General features: G+C 40.9%; 1 protein-coding gene across 1 annotated transcript; it reads left to right on the top strand.

The window, feature by feature from the left end:
- Window positions 1-17744: 17744 nt before the first annotated feature.
- On the top strand, window positions 17745-18497 carry LOC142786565 (uncharacterized). The gene has a single exon (XM_075884274.1). It carries the CDS (start codon window positions 17745-17747, stop codon window positions 18495-18497), a length of 753 nt encoding a protein of 250 aa, XP_075740389.1.
- Window positions 18498-21906: the final 3409 nt, after the last annotated feature.

Below are 21906 nucleotides of genomic sequence, written 5' to 3'. Positions count from 1 at the left end.
CGGCTACAAGAAATTTCATGTCTAGAAAGTCCACAACTAAAAACTCCACAACTGAAAACTCCACAACTAGAAACTCCACAACTAGAAACTCCACAACTAGAAACTCCACAACTCGAAACTCCACAACTGGAAACTCCACAACTAGACACTCCACAACTAGAAACTCCACAACCAGAAACTCCACAACTAGAAACTCCACAACTAGAAACTTCACAAATAGAGACTCCGCAACTAGAGACTCCACAACTAGAAACTCCACAACTACAAACTCCACAACCAGAGACTCTGCAATTCCACAACTAGAAACTCCACAACTACAAACTCCACAACCAGAGACTCTGCAATGCCACAACTAGAAACTCCACAACTGCAAACTCCACAACTAGAAACTCCACGACTAGAAACTCCACAACTAGACACTCCACAGCTAAAAACTCTTCAACTAGAAACACCTAAACTAGAGACTCCACAACTAGATACTCCACAACTGGAAACTCGACAACTAGAAACTCCACATCTAGAGACTCCACAACTTGAAACTCTTCAAACAGATACTCTGCAACTAGAAACTCCACAACTAGAGACTCCGCCACTCCACAACTATAAACTCCACAACTGAAAAATCCACAACTAGATACTCCACAACTAGAAAATCCACAACTAAAAACTCCACAACTAGAGACTCCACAGCTTCAAACTCCACACGTTTAAACTCCACAACTTAAGACTCCACAACTAGAAACTCCACAACTAGAAACTCCCCAACTAGAAACTCCGCAACTAGAAACTCCGCAACAGGAGACTCTATAACTAGAAACTCCACAACTTGAAACTCCAAAACTAGAAACTCCACAACTAGAAACTTCACAACTAGAAACTCCGCAACTAGAGACTCCACAACTGGAAACTCCACAACTACAAACTCCACAACTACAAACTCCACAAATACAGACTCGGAACTAGAATTTCCATATCTAGAAACTCCACAACTAGAAACTGCAAAACTAGAGACTTCACAACTACAAACTCAGCAACTAGAAACTCCACAACTAAAAACTCCACAACTGGAAACTCCACAACTAGAAACTCCACAACTAGACTCCACAACTTGAAACTCCACAACTAGAGACTCCACAACTAGAAACTCCACAACTAGAAACTCCACAACTAGAAACTCCACAAATAGAAACTCCACAACTAGAAACTCCACAACTTGAAACCTTACAACCTTAAGTTACGCAACTACAAAATCCACAGCTAGAGATTCCGCAACTAGAAACTCCACGACTCGAAACTCCACAACTGGAAACTCCACAACTAGACACTCCACAACTAAAAACTCTTCAACTAGAAACTCCTAAACTAGAGACTCCACAACTAGAGAATCTACAACTGGAGACTTCAAACTAGAAACTCAACAACTAGAAACTCCACAACTAAAAACTCAACAAGTAGAAACTACACAGCATGAGACTCCGCAACTTGAAACTCCACAACTAGAAACTCCGCAACTATAAACTCTACAACTAGGAACTCCGCAACTAGAAACTCCACAACTAGAAATTCCACAGCTAGAAACACCACAACTAGACACTCCGCAACTAGAAACTCCACAACTTGAGACGCCGCAACTAGAAACTCCACAATTTGAAACTCCACAACTAGAAACTCCACAACTAGAAACGCAACAACTAAAGACTCCTCAACTAGAGAATTCGCAACTAGAAACTCCAAAACTAGAGACTCTGCAACTAGAAACTCCGCAGATAGAGACGCCACAACTAGAAACTCCACAACTAGAAACTCCACAACCAGAAACTCCACAACTAGAAACTCCACAACTAGAAACTCCGCAACTAGAGACTCACCAACAAGAAACTCCACAACTACAAACTCCACAACTACAAACTCCACAAATACAGACTCGGCAACTAGAAATTCCATATCTAGAAACTCCACAACTAAAAACTGCAAAACTGGAGACTTCTCAACTAGAAACTCAACAACTAGAAACTCCACAACTAAAAACTCCACAACTGAAAACTCCACAACTTGAGACTCCGCAACTTGAAACTTCACAACTAGAAGCTCCGCTATGAAAAACTTTGCAACTAGAAACTCCGCAACTAGAAACTCCACAACTTGAAACTCCACAACTAGATACTCCACAACTGGAAAATTTACAACTAGATGCTTCACAACTGGAAACCCCACAACTAGAAACTCCACAACTAGAAACTCCACAACCAAAAACTCCACAACTAGAAACTCCACAACTAGAAACTTCACAACTAGAGACTCCGCAACTAGAGACTCCACAACTAGAAACTCCACAACTATAAACTCCACAACCAGAGACTCTGCAATTCCACAACTAGAAACTCCACAACTGCAAACTCCACAACTAGATACTCCGCAACTAGAAACTCCACAACTAGAGACTCCACAACTTGAAACTCCACAACTAGAAACTCCACAACTAGAAACTCTGCAACTGGAGACTCCACAACTAGAAACTCCACAACTAGAAACTCCACAATTAGAGACTCCGCAACTAGAGACTCCACAACTAGAAACTCCACAACTACAAACTCCACAACCAGAGACTCTGCAATTCCACAACTAGAAACTCCACAACTCTAAACTCCACAACTAGATACTCCGCAACTAGAAACTCCAACACCAGAGACTCTGCAACTAGAAACTCCGCAGCTAGGAACTCCGCAGCTAGAAACAACACAAATAGAGACTCCACAACTAGAAACTCCACGACTAGAAACTCCACAACTAGACACTCCACAACTAAAAACTCTTCAACTAGAAACTCCTAAACTAGAGACTCAACAACTAGAGAATCTACAACTAGAGACTTCAAACTAGAAATTCAACAACTAGAAACTCCACAACTAAAAACTCAACAACTAGAAACTCCACAGCATGAGACTCCGCAACTTGAAACTCCACAACTAGAAACTCCGCAACTAGAAACTCCACAACTAGGAACTCCGCAACTAGAAACTCCACAACTAGAAACTCCACAACTTGAGACTCCACAACTAGAAACTCCACAACTCAAAACTCCACAACTGGAAACTCCACTATTAGAAACTCCACAACCAGAAACTCCACAACTAGAAACTCCACAACTAAAAACTCCACAACTTGAAACTCCACAACTAGAAATTCCACAGCTAGAAACACCACAACTAGACACTCTGCAACTAGAAACTCCGCAACAGGAGACTCTACAACTAGAATCTCCACAACTAGAAACTCAAAAACTAGAAACTCCACAACTAGAAACTTCACAACTAGAAACTCTGCAACTAGAGACTCCACCACTAGAAACTCCACAACTAAAAACTCCGCAACTAGAGACTCACCAACTAGAAACTCTACAACTACAAACTCCACAACTACAAACTCCACAAATACAGACTCGGCAACTAGAAATTCCATATCTAGAAACTCCACAACTAAAAACTGCAAAACTAGAGACTTCTCAACTAGAAACTCAACAACTAGAAACTCCACAACTAAAAACTCCACAACTGAAAACTCCACAACTTGAGACTCCGCAACTTGAAACTTCACAACTAGAAGCTCCGCTATCAAAAACTCCGCAACTAGAAACTCCGCAACTAGAAACTCCACAACTTAAAACTCCACAACTAGATACTCCACAACTGGAAACTTTACAACTAGATACTTCACAACTGGACACCCCACAACTAGATACTCCACAACTGGAAACTCCACAACTAGAAACTCCACAACTAGAAACTCCACAACCAGAAATTCCACAACTAGGAACTCCACAACTAGAAACTTCACAACTAGAGATTCCGCAACTAGAGACTCCACAACTAGAAACTCCACAACTATAAACTCCACAACTAGAAACTCCACAACTCGAAACTCCACTACTAGATACTCCACAACTGGATACTCCACAACTAGAAACTCCACATCTAGAGACTCCACAACTGGAAACTCCACAACTGGAGACTCTGCAACTAGAAACTTCACAACTAGAGACTCTGCAACTCCACAACTAGAAACTCCACAACTGAAAAATCCACAACTAGATGCTCCACAACTAGAAAATCCACAACTAGAGACTCCACAACTATAGACTCAACAACTTGAAACTCCACAAGTTTAAACTCCACAACTTAAGACTCCACAACTAGAAACTTCACAACTGGAAACTCCACAACTAGAAACTCCGCCACTAGAAACTCCGCAACAGGAGACTCTACAACAAGAATCTCCACAACTAGAAACTCCAAAACTAGAAACTCCACAACTAGAAACTTCAAACTAGAAACTCCGCAACTAGAGACTCCACCACTAGAAACTCCACAACTAAAAACTCCGCAACTAGAGACTCACCAGCTAGAAACTCCACAACTACAAACTCCACAACTACAAACTCCACAAATACAGACTCGGCAACTAGAAATTCCATATCTAGAAACTCCACAACTAAAAACTGCAAAACTGGAGACTTCTCAACTAGAAACTCAACAACTAGAAACTCCACAACTAAAAACTCCACAACTGAAAACTCCACAACTTGAGACTCCGCAACTTGAAACTTCACAACTAGAAGCTCCGCTATGAAAAACTCCGCAACTAGAAACTCCGCAACAAGAAACTCCACAACTTAAAACTCCACAACTAGATACTCCACAACTGGAAAATTTACAACTAGATGCTTCACAACTGGAAACCCCACAACTAGAAACTCCACAACTAGAAACTCCACAACCAAAAACTCCACAACTAGAAACTCCACAACTAGAAACTTCACAACTAGAGACTCCGCAACTAGAGACTCCACAACTAGAAACTCCACAACTATAAACTCCACAACCAGAGACTCTGCAATTCCACAACTAGAAACTCCACAACTGCAAACTCCACAACTAGATACTCCGCAACTGGAAACTCCACAACTAGAGACTCCACAACTTGAAACTCCACAACTAGAAACTCCACAACTAGAAACTCTGCAACTGGAGACTCCACAACTAGAAACTCCACAACTAGAAACTCCACAATTAGAGACTCCGCAACTAGAGACTCCACAACTAGAAACTCCACAACTACAAACTCCACAACCAGAGACTCTGCAATTCCACAACTAGAAACTCCACAACTCTAAACTCCACAACTAGATACTCCGCAACTAGAAACTCCAACACCAGAGACTCTGCAACTAGAAACTCCGCAGCTAGGAACTCCGCAGCTAGAAACAACACAAATAGAGACTCCACAACTAGAAACTCCACGACTAGAAACTCCACAACTAGACACTCCACAACTAAAAACTCTTCAACTAGAAACTCCTAAACTAGAGACTCAACAACTAGAGAATCTACAACTAGAGACTTCAAACTAGAAATTCAACAACTAGAAACTCCACAACTAAAACTCAACAACTAGAAACTCCACAGCATGAGACTCCGCAACTTGAAACTCCACAACTAGAAACTCCGCAACTAGAAACTCCACAACTAGGAACTCCGCAACTAGAAACTCCACAACTAGAAACTCAACAACTTGAGACTCCACAACTAGAAACTCCACAACTCAAAACTCCACAACTGGAAACTCCACTATTAGAAACTCCACAACCAGAAACTCCACAACTAGAAACTCCACAACTAAAAACTCCACAACTTGAAACTCCACAACTAGAAATTCCACAGCTAGAAACACCACAACTAGACACTCTGCAACTAGAAACTCCGCAACAGGAGACTCTACAACTAGAATCTCCACAACTAGAAACTCAAAAACTAGAAACTCCACAACTAGAAACTTCACAACTAGAAACTCTGCAACTAGAGACTCCACCACTAGAAACTCCACAACTAAAAACTCCGCAATTAGAGACTCACCAACTAGAAACTCTACAACTACAAACTCCACAACTACAAACTCCACAAATACAGACTCGGCAACTAGATATTCCATATCTAGAAACTCCACAACTAAAAACTGCAAAACTAGAGACTTCTCAACTAGAAACTCAACAACTAGAAACTCCACAACTAAAAACTCCACAACTGAAATCTTCACAACTTGAGACTCCGCAACTTGAAACTTCACAACTAGAAGCTCCGCTATCAAAAACTCCGCAACTAGAAACTCCGCAACTAGAAACTCCACAACTTAAAACTCCACAACTAGATACTCCACAACTGGAAACTTTACAACTAGATACTTCACAACTGGACACCCCACAACTAGATACTCCACAACTGGAAACCCCACAACTAGAAACTCCACAACTAGAAACTCCACAACCAGAAATTCCACAACTAGAAACTCCACAACTAGAAACTTCACAACTAGAGATTCCGCAACTAGAGACTCCACAACTAGAAACTCCACAACTATAAACTCCACAACCAGAGACTCTGCAATTCCACAACTAGAAACTCCACAACTGCAAACTCCACAACTAGATACTCCGCAACTAGAAACTCCACAACTAGAGACTCCACAACTTGAAACTCCACAACTAGAAACTCCTCAACTAGAAACTCTGCAACTTGAGACTCCACAACTAGAAACTCCACAACTACAAACTCTACAAATAAAGACACGGCTACAAGAAATTTCATGTCTAGAAAGTCCACAACTAAAAACTCCACAACTGAAAACTCCACAACTAGAAACTCCACAACTAGAAACTCCACAACTAGAAACTCCACAACTCGAAACTCCACAACTGGAAACTCCACAACTAGACACTCCACAACTAGAAACTCCACAACCAGAAACTCCACAACTAGAAACTCCACAACTAGAAACTTCACAAATAGAGACTCCGCAACTAGAGACTCCACAACTAGAAACTCCACAACTACAAACTCCACAACCAGAGACTCTGCAATTCCACAACTAGAAACTCCACAACTACAAACTCCACAACCAGAGACTCTGCAATGCCACAACTAGAAACTCCACAACTGCAAACTCCACAACTAGAAACTCCACGACTAGAAACTCCACAACTAGACACTCCACAGCTAAAAACTCTTCAACTAGAAACACCTAAACTAGAGACTCCACAACTAGATACTCCACAACTGGAAACTCGACAACTAGAAACTCCACATCTAGAGACTCCACAACTTGAAACTCTTCAAACAGATACTCTGCAACTAGAAACTCCACAACTAGAGACTCCGCCACTCCACAACTATAAACTCCACAACTGAAAAATCCACAACTAGATACTCCACAACTAGAAAATCCACAACTAAAAACTCCACAACTAGAGACTCCACAGCTTCTAACTCCACACGTTTAAACTCCACAACTTAAGACTCCACAACTAGAAACTCCACAACTAGAAACTCCCCAACTAGAAACTCCGCAACTAGAAACTCCGCAACAGGAGACTCTATAACTAGAAACTCCACAACTTGAAACTCCAAAACTAGAAACTCCACAACTAGAAACTTCACAACTAGAAACTCCGCAACTAGAGACTCCACAACTGGAAACTCCACAACTACAAACTCCACAACTACAAACTCCACAAATACAGACTCGGAACTAGAATTTCCATATCTAGAAACTCCACAACTAGAAACTGCAAAACTAGAGACTTCACAACTACAAACTCAGCAACTAGAAACTCCACAACTAAAAACTCCACAACTGGAAACTCCACAACTAGAAACTCCACAACTAGACTCCACAACTTGAAACTCCACAACTAGAGACTCCACAACTAGAAACTCCACAACTAGAAACTCCACAACTAGAAACTCCACAAATAGAAACTCCACAACTAGAAACTCCACAACTTGAAACCTTACAACCTTAAGTTACGCAACTACAAAATCCACAGCTAGAGATTCCGCAACTAGAAACTCCACGACTCGAAACTCCACAACTGGAAACTCCACAACTAGACACTCCACAACTAAAAACTCTTCAACTAGAAACTCCTAAACTAGAGACTCCACAACTAGAGAATCTACAACTGGAGACTTCAAACTAGAAACTCAACAACTAGAAACTCCACAACTAAAAACTCAACAAGTAGAAACTACACAGCATGAGACTCCGCAACTTGAAACTCCACAACTAGAAACTCCGCAACTATAAACTCTACAACTAGGAACTCCGCAACTAGAAACTCCACAACTAGAAATTCCACAGCTAGAAACACCACAACTAGACACTCCGCAACTAGAAACTCCACAACTTGAGACGCCGCAACTAGAAACTCCACAATTTGAAACTCCACAACTAGAAACTCCACAACTAGAAACGCAACAACTAAAGACTCCTCAACTAGAGAATTCGCAACTAGAAACTCCAAAACTAGAGACTCTGCAACTAGAAACTCCGCAGATAGAGACGCCACAACTAGAAACTCCACAACTAGAAACTCCACAACCAGAAACTCCACAACTAGAAACTCCACAACTAGAAACTCCGCAACTAGAGACTCACCAACAAGAAACTCCACAACTACAAACTCCACAACTACAAACTCCACAAATACAGACTCGGCAACTAGAAATTCCATATCTAGAAACTCCACAACTAAAAACTGCAAAACTGGAGACTTCTCAACTAGAAACTCAACAACTAGAAACTCCACAACTAAAAACTCCACAACTGAAAACTCCACAACTTGAGACTCCGCAACTTGAAACTTCACAACTAGAAGCTCCGCTATGAAAAACTTTGCAACTAGAAACTCCGCAACTAGAAACTCCACAACTTGAAACTCCACAACTAGATACTCCACAACTGGAAAATTTACAACTAGATGCTTCACAACTGGAAACCCCACAACTAGAAACTCCACAACTAGAAACTCCACAACCAAAAACTCCACAACTAGAAACTCCACAACTAGAAACTTCACAACTAGAGACTCCGCAACTAGAGACTCCACAACTAGAAACTCCACAACTATAAACTCCACAACCAGAGACTCTGCAATTCCACAACTAGAAACTCCACAACTGCAAACTCCACAACTAGATACTCCGCAACTAGAAACTCCACAACTAGAGACTCCACAACTTGAAACTCCACAACTAGAAACTCCACAACTAGAAACTCTGCAACTGGAGACTCCACAACTAGAAACTCCACAACTAGAAACTCCACAATTAGAGACTCCGCAACTAGAGACTCCACAACTAGAAACTCCACAACTACAAACTCCACAACCAGAGACTCTGCAATTCCACAACTAGAAACTCCACAACTCTAAACTCCACAACTAGATACTCCGCAACTAGAAACTCCAACACCAGAGACTCTGCAACTAGAAACTCCGCAGCTAGGAACTCCGCAGCTAGAAACAACACAAATAGAGACTCCACAACTAGAAACTCCACGACTAGAAACTCCACAACTAGACACTCCACAACTAAAAACTCTTCAACTAGAAACTCCTAAACTAGAGACTCAACAACTAGAGAATCTACAACTAGAGACTTCAAACTAGAAATTCAACAACTAGAAACTCCACAACTAAAAACTCAACAACTAGAAACTCCACAGCATGAGACTCCGCAACTTGAAACTCCACAACTAGAAACTCCGCAACTAGAAACTCCACAACTAGGAACTCCGCAACTAGAAACTCCACAACTAGAAACTCCACAACTTGAGACTCCACAACTAGAAACTCCACAACTCAAAACTCCACAACTGGAAACTCCACTATTAGAAACTCCACAACCAGAAACTCCACAACTAGAAACTCCACAACTAAAAACTCCACAACTTGAAACTCCACAACTAGAAATTCCACAGCTAGAAACACCACAACTAGACACTCTGCAACTAGAAACTCCGCAACAGGAGACTCTACAACTAGAATCTCCACAACTAGAAACTCAAAAACTAGAAACTCCACAACTAGAAACTTCACAACTAGAAACTCTGCAACTAGAGACTCCACCACTAGAAACTCCACAACTAAAAACTCCGCAACTAGAGACTCACCAACTAGAAACTCTACAACTACAAACTCCACAACTACAAACTCCACAAATACAGACTCGGCAACTAGAAATTCCATATCTAGAAACTCCACAACTAAAAACTGCAAAACTAGAGACTTCTCAACTAGAAACTCAACAACTAGAAACTCCACAACTAAAAACTCCACAACTGAAAACTCCACAACTTGAGACTCCGCAACTTGAAACTTCACAACTAGAAGCTCCGCTATCAAAAACTCCGCAACTAGAAACTCCGCAACTAGAAACTCCACAACTTAAAACTCCACAACTAGATACTCCACAACTGGAAACTTTACAACTAGATACTTCACAACTGAACACCCCACAACTAGATACTCCACAACTGGAAACTCCACAACTAGAAACTCCACAACTAGAAACTCCACAACCAGAAATTCCACAACTAGGAACTCCACAACTAGAAACTTCACAACTAGAGATTCCGCAACTAGAGACTCCACAACTAGAAACTCCACAACTATAAACTCCACAACTAGAAACTCCACAACTCGAAACTCCACTACTAGATACTCCACAACTGGATACTCCACAACTAGAAACTCCACATCTAGAGACTCCACAACTGGAAACTCCACAACTGGAGACTCTGCAACTAGAAACTTCACAACTAGAGACTCTGCAACTCCACAACTAGAAACTCCACAACTGAAAAATCCACAACTAGATGCTCCACAACTAGAAAATCCACAACTAGAGACTCCACAACTATAGACTCAACAACTTGAAACTCCACAAGTTTAAACTCCACAACTTAAGACTCCACAACTAGAAACTTCACAACTGGAAACTCCACAACTAGAAACTCCGCCACTAGAAACTCCGCAACAGGAGACTCTACAACAAGAATCTCCACAACTAGAAACTCCAAAACTAGAAACTCCACAACTAGAAACTTCAAACTAGAAACTCCGCAACTAGAGACTCCACCACTAGAAACTCCACAACTAAAAACTCCGCAACTAGAGACTCACCAGCTAGAAACTCCACAACTACAAACTCCACAACTACAAACTCCACAAATACAGACTCGGCAACTAGAAATTCCATATCTAGAAACTCCACAACTAAAAACTGCAAAACTGGAGACTTCTCAACTAGAAACTCAACAACTAGAAACTCCACAACTAAAAACTCCACAACTGAAAACTCCACAACTTGAGACTCCGCAACTTGAAACTTCACAACTAGAAGCTCCGCTATGAAAAACTCCGCAACTAGAAACTCCGCAACAAGAAACTCCACAACTTAAAACTCCACAACTAGATACTCCACAACTGGAAAATTTACAACTAGATGCTTCACAACTGGAAACCCCACAACTAGAAACTCCACAACTAGAAACTCCACAACCAAAAACTCCACAACTAGAAACTCCACAACTAGAAACTTCACAACTAGAGACTCCGCAACTAGAGACTCCACAACTAGAAACTCCACAACTATAAACTCCACAACCAGAGACTCTGCAATTCCACAACTAGAAACTCCACAACTCTAAACTCCACAACTAGATACTCCGCAACTAGAAACTCCAACACCAGAGACTCTGCAACTAGAAACTCCGCAGCTAGGAACTCCGCAGCTAGAAACAACACAAATAGAGACTCCACAACTAGAAACTCCACGACTAGAAACTCCACAACTAGACACTCCACAACTAAAAACTCTTCAACTAGAAACTCCTAAACTAGAGACTCAACAACTAGAGAATCTACAACTAGAGACTTCAAACTAGAAATTCAACAACTAGAAACTCCACAACTAAAACTCAACAACTAGAAACTCCACAGCATGAGACTCCGCAACTTGAAACTCCACAACTAGAAACTCCGCAACTAGAAACTCCACAACTAGGAACTCCGCAACTAGAAACTCCACAACTAGAAACTCAACAACTTGAGACTCCACAACTAGAAACTCCACAACTCAAAACTCCACAACTGGAAACTCCACTATTAGAAACTCCACAACCAGAAACTCCACAACTAGAAACTCCACAACTAAAACCTCCACAACTTGAAACTCCACAACTAGAAATTCCACAGCTAGAAACACCACAACTAGACACTCTGCAACTAGAAACTCCGCAACAGGAGACTCTACAACTAGAATCTCCACAAATAGAAACTCAAAAACTAGAAACTCCACAACTAGAAACTTTACAACTAGAAACTCTGCAACTAGAGACTCCACCACTAGAAACTCCACAACTAAAAACTCCGCAATTAGAGACTCACCAACTAGAAACTCTACAACTACAAACTCCACAACTACAAACTCCACAAATACAGACTCGGCAACTAGAAATTCCATATCTAGAAACTCCACAACTAAAAACTGCAAAACTAGAGACTTCTCAACTAGAAATTCAACAACTAGAAACTCCACAACTAAAAACTCCACAACTGAAAACTTCACAACTTGAGACTCCGCAACTTGAAACTTCACAACTAGAAGCTCCGCTATCAAAAACTCCGCAACTAGAAACTCCGCAACTAGAAACTCCACAACTTAAAACTCCACAACTAGATACTCCACAACTGGAAACTTTACAACTAGATACTCCACATCTAGAGACTCCACAACTGGAAACTCCACAACTAGAGACTCTGCAACTAGAAACTTCACAACTAGAGACTCCGCAACTCCACAACTAGAAACTCCACAACTGAAAAATCCACAACTAGATACACCACAACTAGAAAATCCACAACTGGAAACTCCACAACTCTAGACTCAACAACTTGAAACTCCACAAGTTTAAACTCCACAACTAGAAGCTCCGAAACTAGCAACTCTGCAACAGGAGACTCTACAACTAGAATCTCCACAACTAGAAACTCCAAAACTAGAAACTCCACAACTAGAAACTTCACAACTAGAAACTCCGCAACTAGAGACTCCACCACTAGAAACTCCATAACTAAAAATTCCGCAACTAGAGACTCACCAACTAGAAACTCCACAACTACAAACTCCACAACTACAAACTCCACAAATACATATTGGGCAACTAGAAATTCAATATCTAGAAACTCCACAACTAAAAACTGCAAAACTAGAGACTTGTCAACTAGAAACTCAACAACTAGAAACTCCACAACTAAAAACTCCACAACTGAAAACTCCACAACTTGAGACTCCGCAACGTGAAACTTCACAACTAGAATCTCCGCTATTAAAAACTCCACAACTAGAAACTCCACAACTGGAAACTCCACAACTACATACTCCGCAACTAGAAACTCCACAACTAAAGACTCCAAAACTTGAAACTCCACAACTTTAAACTCCACAACTTGAGACTCCACAACTAGAAACTCCACAACTCAAAACTCCACAACTGGAAACTCCACAATTAGAAACTCCACAAACAGAAACTCCACAACTAGAAACTCCACAACTAAAAACTCCACAACTGGAAACTCCACAACTAGAATCTCCACAACTAGAAACTCCACAACTAGAGACTCCGCAACTAGAAACTCCACAACCAGAGAATCTGCAACTAGAAACTCCGCCACTAGAAACTCCGCAGCTAGAAACTACACAACTAGAGACTCCACAACTAGAAACTCTACAACTAGAAGCTCCCCAACTAGAAACTACACAACTTGAAACCTCACAACCTTAAGTTACACTACTAGAAAATCCACAGCTAGAGATTCCGCAACTACAATCTCTACAACTAGAAACTCCACAACTGAAAACTTCACAACTAGAAACTCCAAAACTCGAAACTCCACAACTAGAAACTCCACAACTGGAAACTCCACAACTAGACACTCCACAACTAAAAAATCTTCAACTAGAAACTCCTAAACTAGAGACTCCACGACTAGAGAATCTACAACTAGAGACTTCAAACTAGAAACTCAACAACTAGAAACTTCAAAACTCGAAACTCTACTAGAAACTACACAACTGGAAACTCCACAACTAGACACTCCACAACTAGAGACTCTTCAAATATGGAACTCCGCAACTAGAAACTCCGCAACAAGAAATTCCACAGCTTGAAACACCACAACTAGACACTCCGCCACTAGAAACTCCACAACTTGAGATGCCGCAACTAGATACTCCACAACTGGAAACTTCACAACTAGATACTTCACAACTGGAAACTCCACAACTAGATACTCCACAACTGGAAACACCACAACCAGAAACTCCACAACTAGAGACTCCAAAACTCGAAACTCCTAAACTAGAGACTCCACAACTAGAGAATCTACAACTAGAGACTTCAAACTAGAAACTCAACAACTAGAAACTTCAAAACTCGAAACTCTACTAGAAACTACACAACTGGAAACTCCACAACTAGACACTCCACAACTAGAGACTCTTCAAATATGGAACTCCGCAACTAGAAACTCCGCAACAAGAAATTCCACAGCTAGAAACACCACAACTAGACACTCCGCCACTAGAAACTCCACAACTTGAGATGCCGCAACTAGATTCTCCACAACTGGAAACTTCACAACTAGATACTTCACAACTGGAAACTCCACAACTAGATACTCCACAACTGGAAACACCACAACCAGAAACTCCACAACTAGAGATTCCAAAACTCGAAACTCCACAACTAGAAACTCCACAACTAGAATATCCACAACCAGAGACTCTGCAATTCCAGAACTAGAAACTACACAACTGGAAACTCCACAACTAGATACTTCGCAACTAGAAACTCCACAACTAGAGACTCCACAACTTGAAACTCCACAACTAGAAACTCCACAACTAGAAACTCTGCAACTAGAGACTCCACAACTAAAAACTCCACAACTACAAACTCTACAAATAGAGACTCGGCTACAAGAAATTTCATGTCTAGAAAGTCCACAACCAGAAACTCCCCAACTGGAAACTCCACAACTAGAAACTCCACAACTAGAAACTCCACAACAAGAGATTCCGCAACTAGAAACTCCACAACCATAGACTCTGCAACTAGAAACTCCGCAGCTAGAAACTCCAAAAATAGAAACTCCGCAACTTGAAACTCCACAACTAGATACTCCACAACTGGAAACTCCACAACTAGATACTTCACAACTGGAAACTCCACAACTAGATACTCCACAACTGGAAACTCCACAACCAGAAACTCCACAACTAGAGACTCCAAAACTCGAAACTCCACAGTTAGAAACTCCACAACTAGACAATCCACAACCAGAGACTCTGCAATTTCACAACTAGAAACTCCACAACTGGAAACTCCACAACTAGATACTCCGCAACTAGAAACTCAACAACTAGAAACTCCACAACTTGAAACTCCACAACTAGAAACTCCACAACTAGAAACTCTGCAACTAGAGACTTCAAACTAGAAACTCAACAACAAGAAACTCCACAACTAGAAACTCCACAACTAAAAACTCCACAACTTGAAACCTCACAACCTTAAGTTACGCAACTAGAAAATCCACAGCTAGAGATTCCACAACTAGAAACTCCAAAACTCGAAACTCCACAACTCGAAACTCCACAACTCGAAACTCCACAACTGGAAACTCCGCAACTAAACACTCCACAACTAAAAACTCTTCAACTAGAAACTCCTAAACTAGAGACTCCACAACTAGAGAATCTACAACTAGAGACTTCAAACTAGAAACTCAACAACTAGAAACTCCACAACTAAAAACTCAACAAGTAGAAACTCCACAGCATGAGACTCCGCAACTTGAAACTCCACAACTAGAAACTCCGCAACTAGAAACTCTACAAGTAGGAACTCCGCAACTAGATACTCCACAACTAGAAACTCCACAACTCGAAACTCCACTACTAGATACTCCACAACTGGATACTCGACAACTAGAAACTCCACATCTAGAGACTCCACAACTGGAAACTCCACAACTAGAGACTCTGCAACTAGAAACTTCACAACTAGAGACTCCGCAACTCCACAACTAGAAACTCCACAACTGAAAAATCCACAACTAGATACTCCACAACTAGAAAATCCACAACTCGAAACTCCACAACTCCAGACTCAACAACTTGAAACTCCACAAGTTTAAACTCCACAACTAGAAGCTCCGCAACTAGCAACTCTGCAACAGGAGACTCTACAACTAGAATCTCCACAACTAGAAACTCCAAAACTAGAAACTCCACAACTAGAAACTTCACAACTAGAAACTCCGCAACTAGAGACTCCACCACTAGAAACTCCACAACTAAAAATTCCGCAACTAGAGACTCACCAACTAGAAACTCCACAACTACAAACTCCACAACTACAAACTCCACAAATACATATTGGGCAACTAGAAATTCAATATCTAGAAACTCCACAACTAGAGACTCCACAACTTGAAACTCCACAACTAGAAACTCCACAACTAGAAACTCTGCAACTAGAGACTCCACAACTAGAAACTCCAAAACTAGAAACTCCACAACTAGGAACTCCGCAACTAGAAACTCCACAACTAGAAACTCCACAACTCGAAACTCCACTACTAGATACTCCACAACTAGAAAATCCACAACTAGAAACTCCACAACTATAGACTCCACAGCTTGAAACTCCACACGTTTAAACTCCATAACTTAAGACTCCACAACTAGAAACTCCACAACTAGAAACTCCCCAACTAAAACTCCGCAACTAGAAACTCCGCAACAGGAGACTCTATAACTAGAAACTCCACAACTAGAAACTCCAAAACTAAAAACTCCACAACTAGAAACTTCACAACTAGAAACTCCGAAACTAGAGACTCCACAACTGCAAACTCCACAACTACAAACTCCACAACTACAAACTCCACAAATACAGACTCGGCAACTAGAAATTCCATATCTAGAAACTCCACAACTAGAAACTGCAAAACTAGAGACTTCACAACTAGAAACTCAACAACTAGAAACTCCACAACTAAACTAGAAACTCCAACTAGAAACTCCATTGGCAACGGCGACAGTGCAACGAAGCTTCGCTCTTGTACTTACGCACGATTTTCTACTACGCAGTTATCCGAGCTTCAACGAATCCGACAAGGATCCGTGGACATCAGCCGCTTTATCGTGGAAGCAAGCCTGCTGCGCTGTCTCTGACGACACGTGTGGAACGGCGGTCATCAATCTGTCTTTGCATTGCGGAGATACTTACATTGGTGCTCCGCTAGAGGGCTTCACATCGGCTGCCATCATCATATAAAGAAGCCGAGGCTCACGGTTGGACACCATTGGCAACGGCGACAGTGCAACGAAGCTTCGCTCTTGTACTTACGCACGATTTTCTACTACGCAGTTATCCGAGCTTCAACGAATCCGACAAGGATCCGTGGACATCAGCCGCTTTATCGTGGAAGCAAGCCTGCTGCGCTGTCTCTGACGACACGTGTGGAACGGCGGTCATCAATCTGTCTTTGCATTGCGGAGATACTTACATTGGTGCTCCGCTAGAGGGCTTCACATCGGCTGCCATCATCATATAAAGAAGCCGAGGCTCACGGTTGGACACCATTGGCAACGGCGACAGTGCAACGAAGCTTCGCTCTTGTACTTACGCACGATTTTCTACTACGCAGGTTAGTAATAATAACACACTTTCCTTGCGTTTGCACTGCCGTTGTACTGTCGTCGCTGCCATAATTTTCGCTTATCATTTTCTGCGTCTAATCGTGTTGCACATATCTGTACTGCCTTGCTCGATTTTGGGCAATGCCTACTACTGCTGAGCTGAGCAAAAAAATTCTTGATCTTGAGGCTAGACTGAACGAATGTCCTGATAATTTGGTTGATGCCATCTTTAACAAGTTCATCGTCAAAGCACAGCTATCAGGTGTGAACTTCGCTGACATCAATAAACAAATAGGTGAGCTGGTAGCTACTGCCGAGTACGTGAATGGTGTCGTAGAAAGTTTGCAGAGAGATAACGCCTCTCTGATTGCTGAGAACAAGGCGTTAAAAGCACAAAATGCGGCATTATCTCTGAAAGTCTCACAAATGGAGCAATATTCCAGGATTAATAACGTCGAGATCAAGGGAATCCCGGTGACAGGAGGTGAAAACTGCGTTGCGATTATGCAAGCTATAGGTGATAAGATTGATTGTAAACTGGCACCCACTGATCTCGACGTTGTTCACCGTGTCTCGACCGTGAAAGCTGGCGCAAAGAATTTGCTAGCCCGCTTCAACTCTCGTACGAAGAAATCAGAATTCCTAAGCAAGGCTCGGAAGGCCAAACTGCACCTGAATGATATTGTATTATCTGGAGTCACCAACAAACCAATCTACATTAACGATCACCTCACCCCCGAAAATAAGGCGCTATTTTCTCAGGCACTAGTTCTAAAGAAGTCCAACAACTGGAAGTTCTTGTGGACAGACAACTGTCAGATAAAGGCCAGACGGACTACAGAGAGTAAGGTGCTCCGCATCACTTGTGAAGCCGACCTATCCAAAATCTGTTAGAAATTCACTATAAATTCTGATTTACTCCTTTGTGTCACTTAGGTCGATTCACCTATGGCTGCTTATTTTTCTACAGACAATCTTAACAGGTTTCTTTCGCCTACGTTCCACTCAGCGATTCATATTAATGCAAGAAGCATCCGGAAGCATTTCGACGATATACAACTTCTTTTATCCGCTCTTGACAACCCTTTTTCACTTATCGGTATCTCTGAAACCTGGCTTAACGATGACGACAAAAATCTATTTGATCTTCCTTCGTATAAGTCTGAATATTCGCATAGAGCAAACAACAATCATGGTGGCGTTGCTGTTTATATCAAGTCGAACGTACACTATAATCGACGATACGACATAGAGTTAGATGTCATTGATTGCGAAAGTGTTTGGGTTCAACTTAACTACGATTTTCTTAAACTTGACAACAAGAGCTTCATCTTTGGGTGCATTTATCGATCCCCATCTTCATCAGTGAAAAATTTCTGTGAAGCCCTCCAAAACGTAATGCACACATTGGCTCTCAATCACGCAAATGTAGTGATCATGGGTGACTTTAATATTAATTTGCTCGACCTTTCTTCTCCTAGTTCTTTGAACTACTCCAGTGTTTACCAGAGTTTTGGCTACGAATGTTTAATATCCATTCCCACGCGCTGCATCAATAACGGAAGTACCCTGATCGATCATGCACTCTCTAACTTATCTGTAGCACCGGATGCAGGGGTTCTTAAGGTCGACATCAGTGACCATTACCCGATTTTCGTGCGCTTCAACTGCCACGCTACGCCAACTAGCAGATTTTTCATTAGGCAACTTCTAGACAGGGAGTCGTTCATTCACGATGTTATGTCCACTGACTGGTCCTCACTAATATGCTTAGATGATCCACAAATGGCCTACACAGAATTTTCATCCATATTATTGTCCTATATTCAGCGCCATACTCAGGTTTATAAATGTAAAAAAGTTTACGCCAGTCCTCAGAACCCTTGGATTACTGAAAAGTTATTGAAGCAGCTAAGAGCCAAAGAGAACCTTTATAGAAAAACAAAACGAAAACCTTTTAATACAAACCTGATTGCACGTTACAAAAGACTTTGCAACACCCTTACATTACAACTGAAAAATGCTAAAAAACAATATTATGAACGAAAGGTTAATGAAGCTGGTTCAAACATAAAGAAAAAGTGGGAAATTGTCAACTCTTTTTTGAACAGGAAGGGCTGTCTCTCTAGCATCACCACCATTAATTATAAAAATGTTAAGTATGATAGCCCGTTAGAGATTGCTGAAGCTTTCAGTGACTACTTCTTTAACACTGACGTCATCCCTGATGCTGATTATCAGCTTCCCCTTTCTCGTCTGCCACAATCATTCTTCTTATTTCCTACCACATGTCAGGAAGTACATGATGTCATTCGAAACCTGAACACAACAAGTGCTGGCCCTGATGGTATTTCCCCAACAAACGTAAAAATAATTGCACATGCTGTTTCTGATATTTTATCATCCATAATTAACTTAGCTTTCAAAACTGGTATTTTCCCTGTAGAATTGAAAAGTGGCAAAGTTGTTCCTGTGCTTAAAAAAGGGGACCGTACACAAATATTTAATTATCGACCCATTTGCATCATACCTTTCTTTAGCAAAGTATTCGAAAAATTGCTCGAAAATCGCCTGTCCAAATACCTCCATAAATTTCAGGTTCTTTCACTTTCGCAATTTGGTTTTCGTCAAGACTATTCTACTGAACTCGCTCTGTTATCTTTAACCGAAAAGCTAAAGAGAGCAATAGATAAGGGCTTATATGCAGGTTCTGTTTTCATTGATTTTACCAAAGCATTCGACACTATCAACCACTACATTCTTTTCTTGAAGCTTGAAGCCATTGGCGTAACTGGTCCTGCACTAATGTTAATAAAAAATTACCTACTCAATAGAAGTCAAGTTGTAAGTCTGTCAGGTTTTCAATCTACACCGAAGGTAACAAATATTGGAGTCCCTCAAGGTTCTATCCTCGGCCCACTTCTCTTCATAATCTATATCAATGACCTACCAACTTCGCTTACCACTTCAGAGTCCTTACTTTACGCAGATGACACAACAATTATTAACACTGATAAATGCCTCCGATCTCTAACACAGAAATAAATAATGATCTTTCAAGCTTGACTGCTTGGTGTTTCCATAATAAGCTACAAATCAATCCCACCAAAACTAAGTTCGTTGTTTTTCACTCTCACCAACGTGAACATAATCATATCCCGCCAATATTTATAAATCAATTTGCAATTGAAGCTGATGAGGAGGCCACTTTCTTGGGTATACAACTTGACCGCAACTTGAAATTTCTTTCGCACATTGCTCTCCTACGACGAAAAATGGCTTACGGCATACGTGTTCTGCTTAAAGCCCGTGATATATTTTCCCAACCTACATTACTTTCATTGTACTACGCTTTCATTCATTCTCACCTTAATTACTGTATCACATCCTGGGGCAATACTTACAGTAGTCATCTTGTTTTCCTCCAAACTATGCAAAATCAATCTATTAGAATACTTACCCATAGTCACCATCGCTGTAATGCTATAGCACTCCTACAAGCCAACAACATCCTCACGGTCTGTGATACTTTCAAATACAAACTAGGAATATTACTGTACAAGCAAATCAACAATCTGCTTCCTGTGTCCAGTATCCCTCCATCTAATCTAGTGAATACTAACCTGACTAGATTTGCCCACAATCGGAATTTAATCTTACCAAGGGTTCAGAATAATTATGGGAAACAAACAATTTACTTCAATGGAATCCATTTCTGGAATACTATACCTCCTGCAATCAAAACATCGCAATCCATTGGCAAATTCAAAAAAGAACTGAAGACGTTCCTCTCATCACAATCATGATCCGGGTAGCTTTCGTCACTTCCGTTAATCTCCTTCCTATTCATACCATCTCAGAACATAGGTGTAAACATCGTTTCATCACCATTCATTGCTGAAACAGATGTGACATTGATCTTCTGTTCATTATGTATTCCAATTTTTTTTTTTTTTTTTTTTTTTAACTGAATTGTCCTGAAAGATGTATAGACGTGCCTAACTACCTTATTTTTTTATCTTGACCTCATTGGGAATTTTTTGTAAAATTTTAGAGGCACTGCTTTACCTTTCTTTATTGTGTTGACTGATTTTGCAATTTTCTCTACATATAGGAGAATTGATTTATTCTTATTTTGTATGTTGTCTGCTTCTGGCTTTTTTTTTTTTTTTTCTTTTTGCGTTCACTTGGTATTTTTAATTTATCCTTCTTTCAGCTTGCATTGTATTTTTTTGCTTCTTTTTTTACTGCTGCTTGCTATTTCAATATATTTTTTTCTATATTCATTACTGTAGGAGGTCCC

Source organism: Rhipicephalus microplus, unplaced genomic scaffold (genome assembly GCF_043290135.1).
Source record: "Rhipicephalus microplus isolate Deutch F79 unplaced genomic scaffold, USDA_Rmic scaffold_26, whole genome shotgun sequence".
NCBI lineage: Eukaryota > Metazoa > Arthropoda > Arachnida > Ixodida > Ixodidae > Rhipicephalus > Rhipicephalus microplus.
This window is presented reverse-complemented; position numbering and strand designations above follow the sequence as displayed.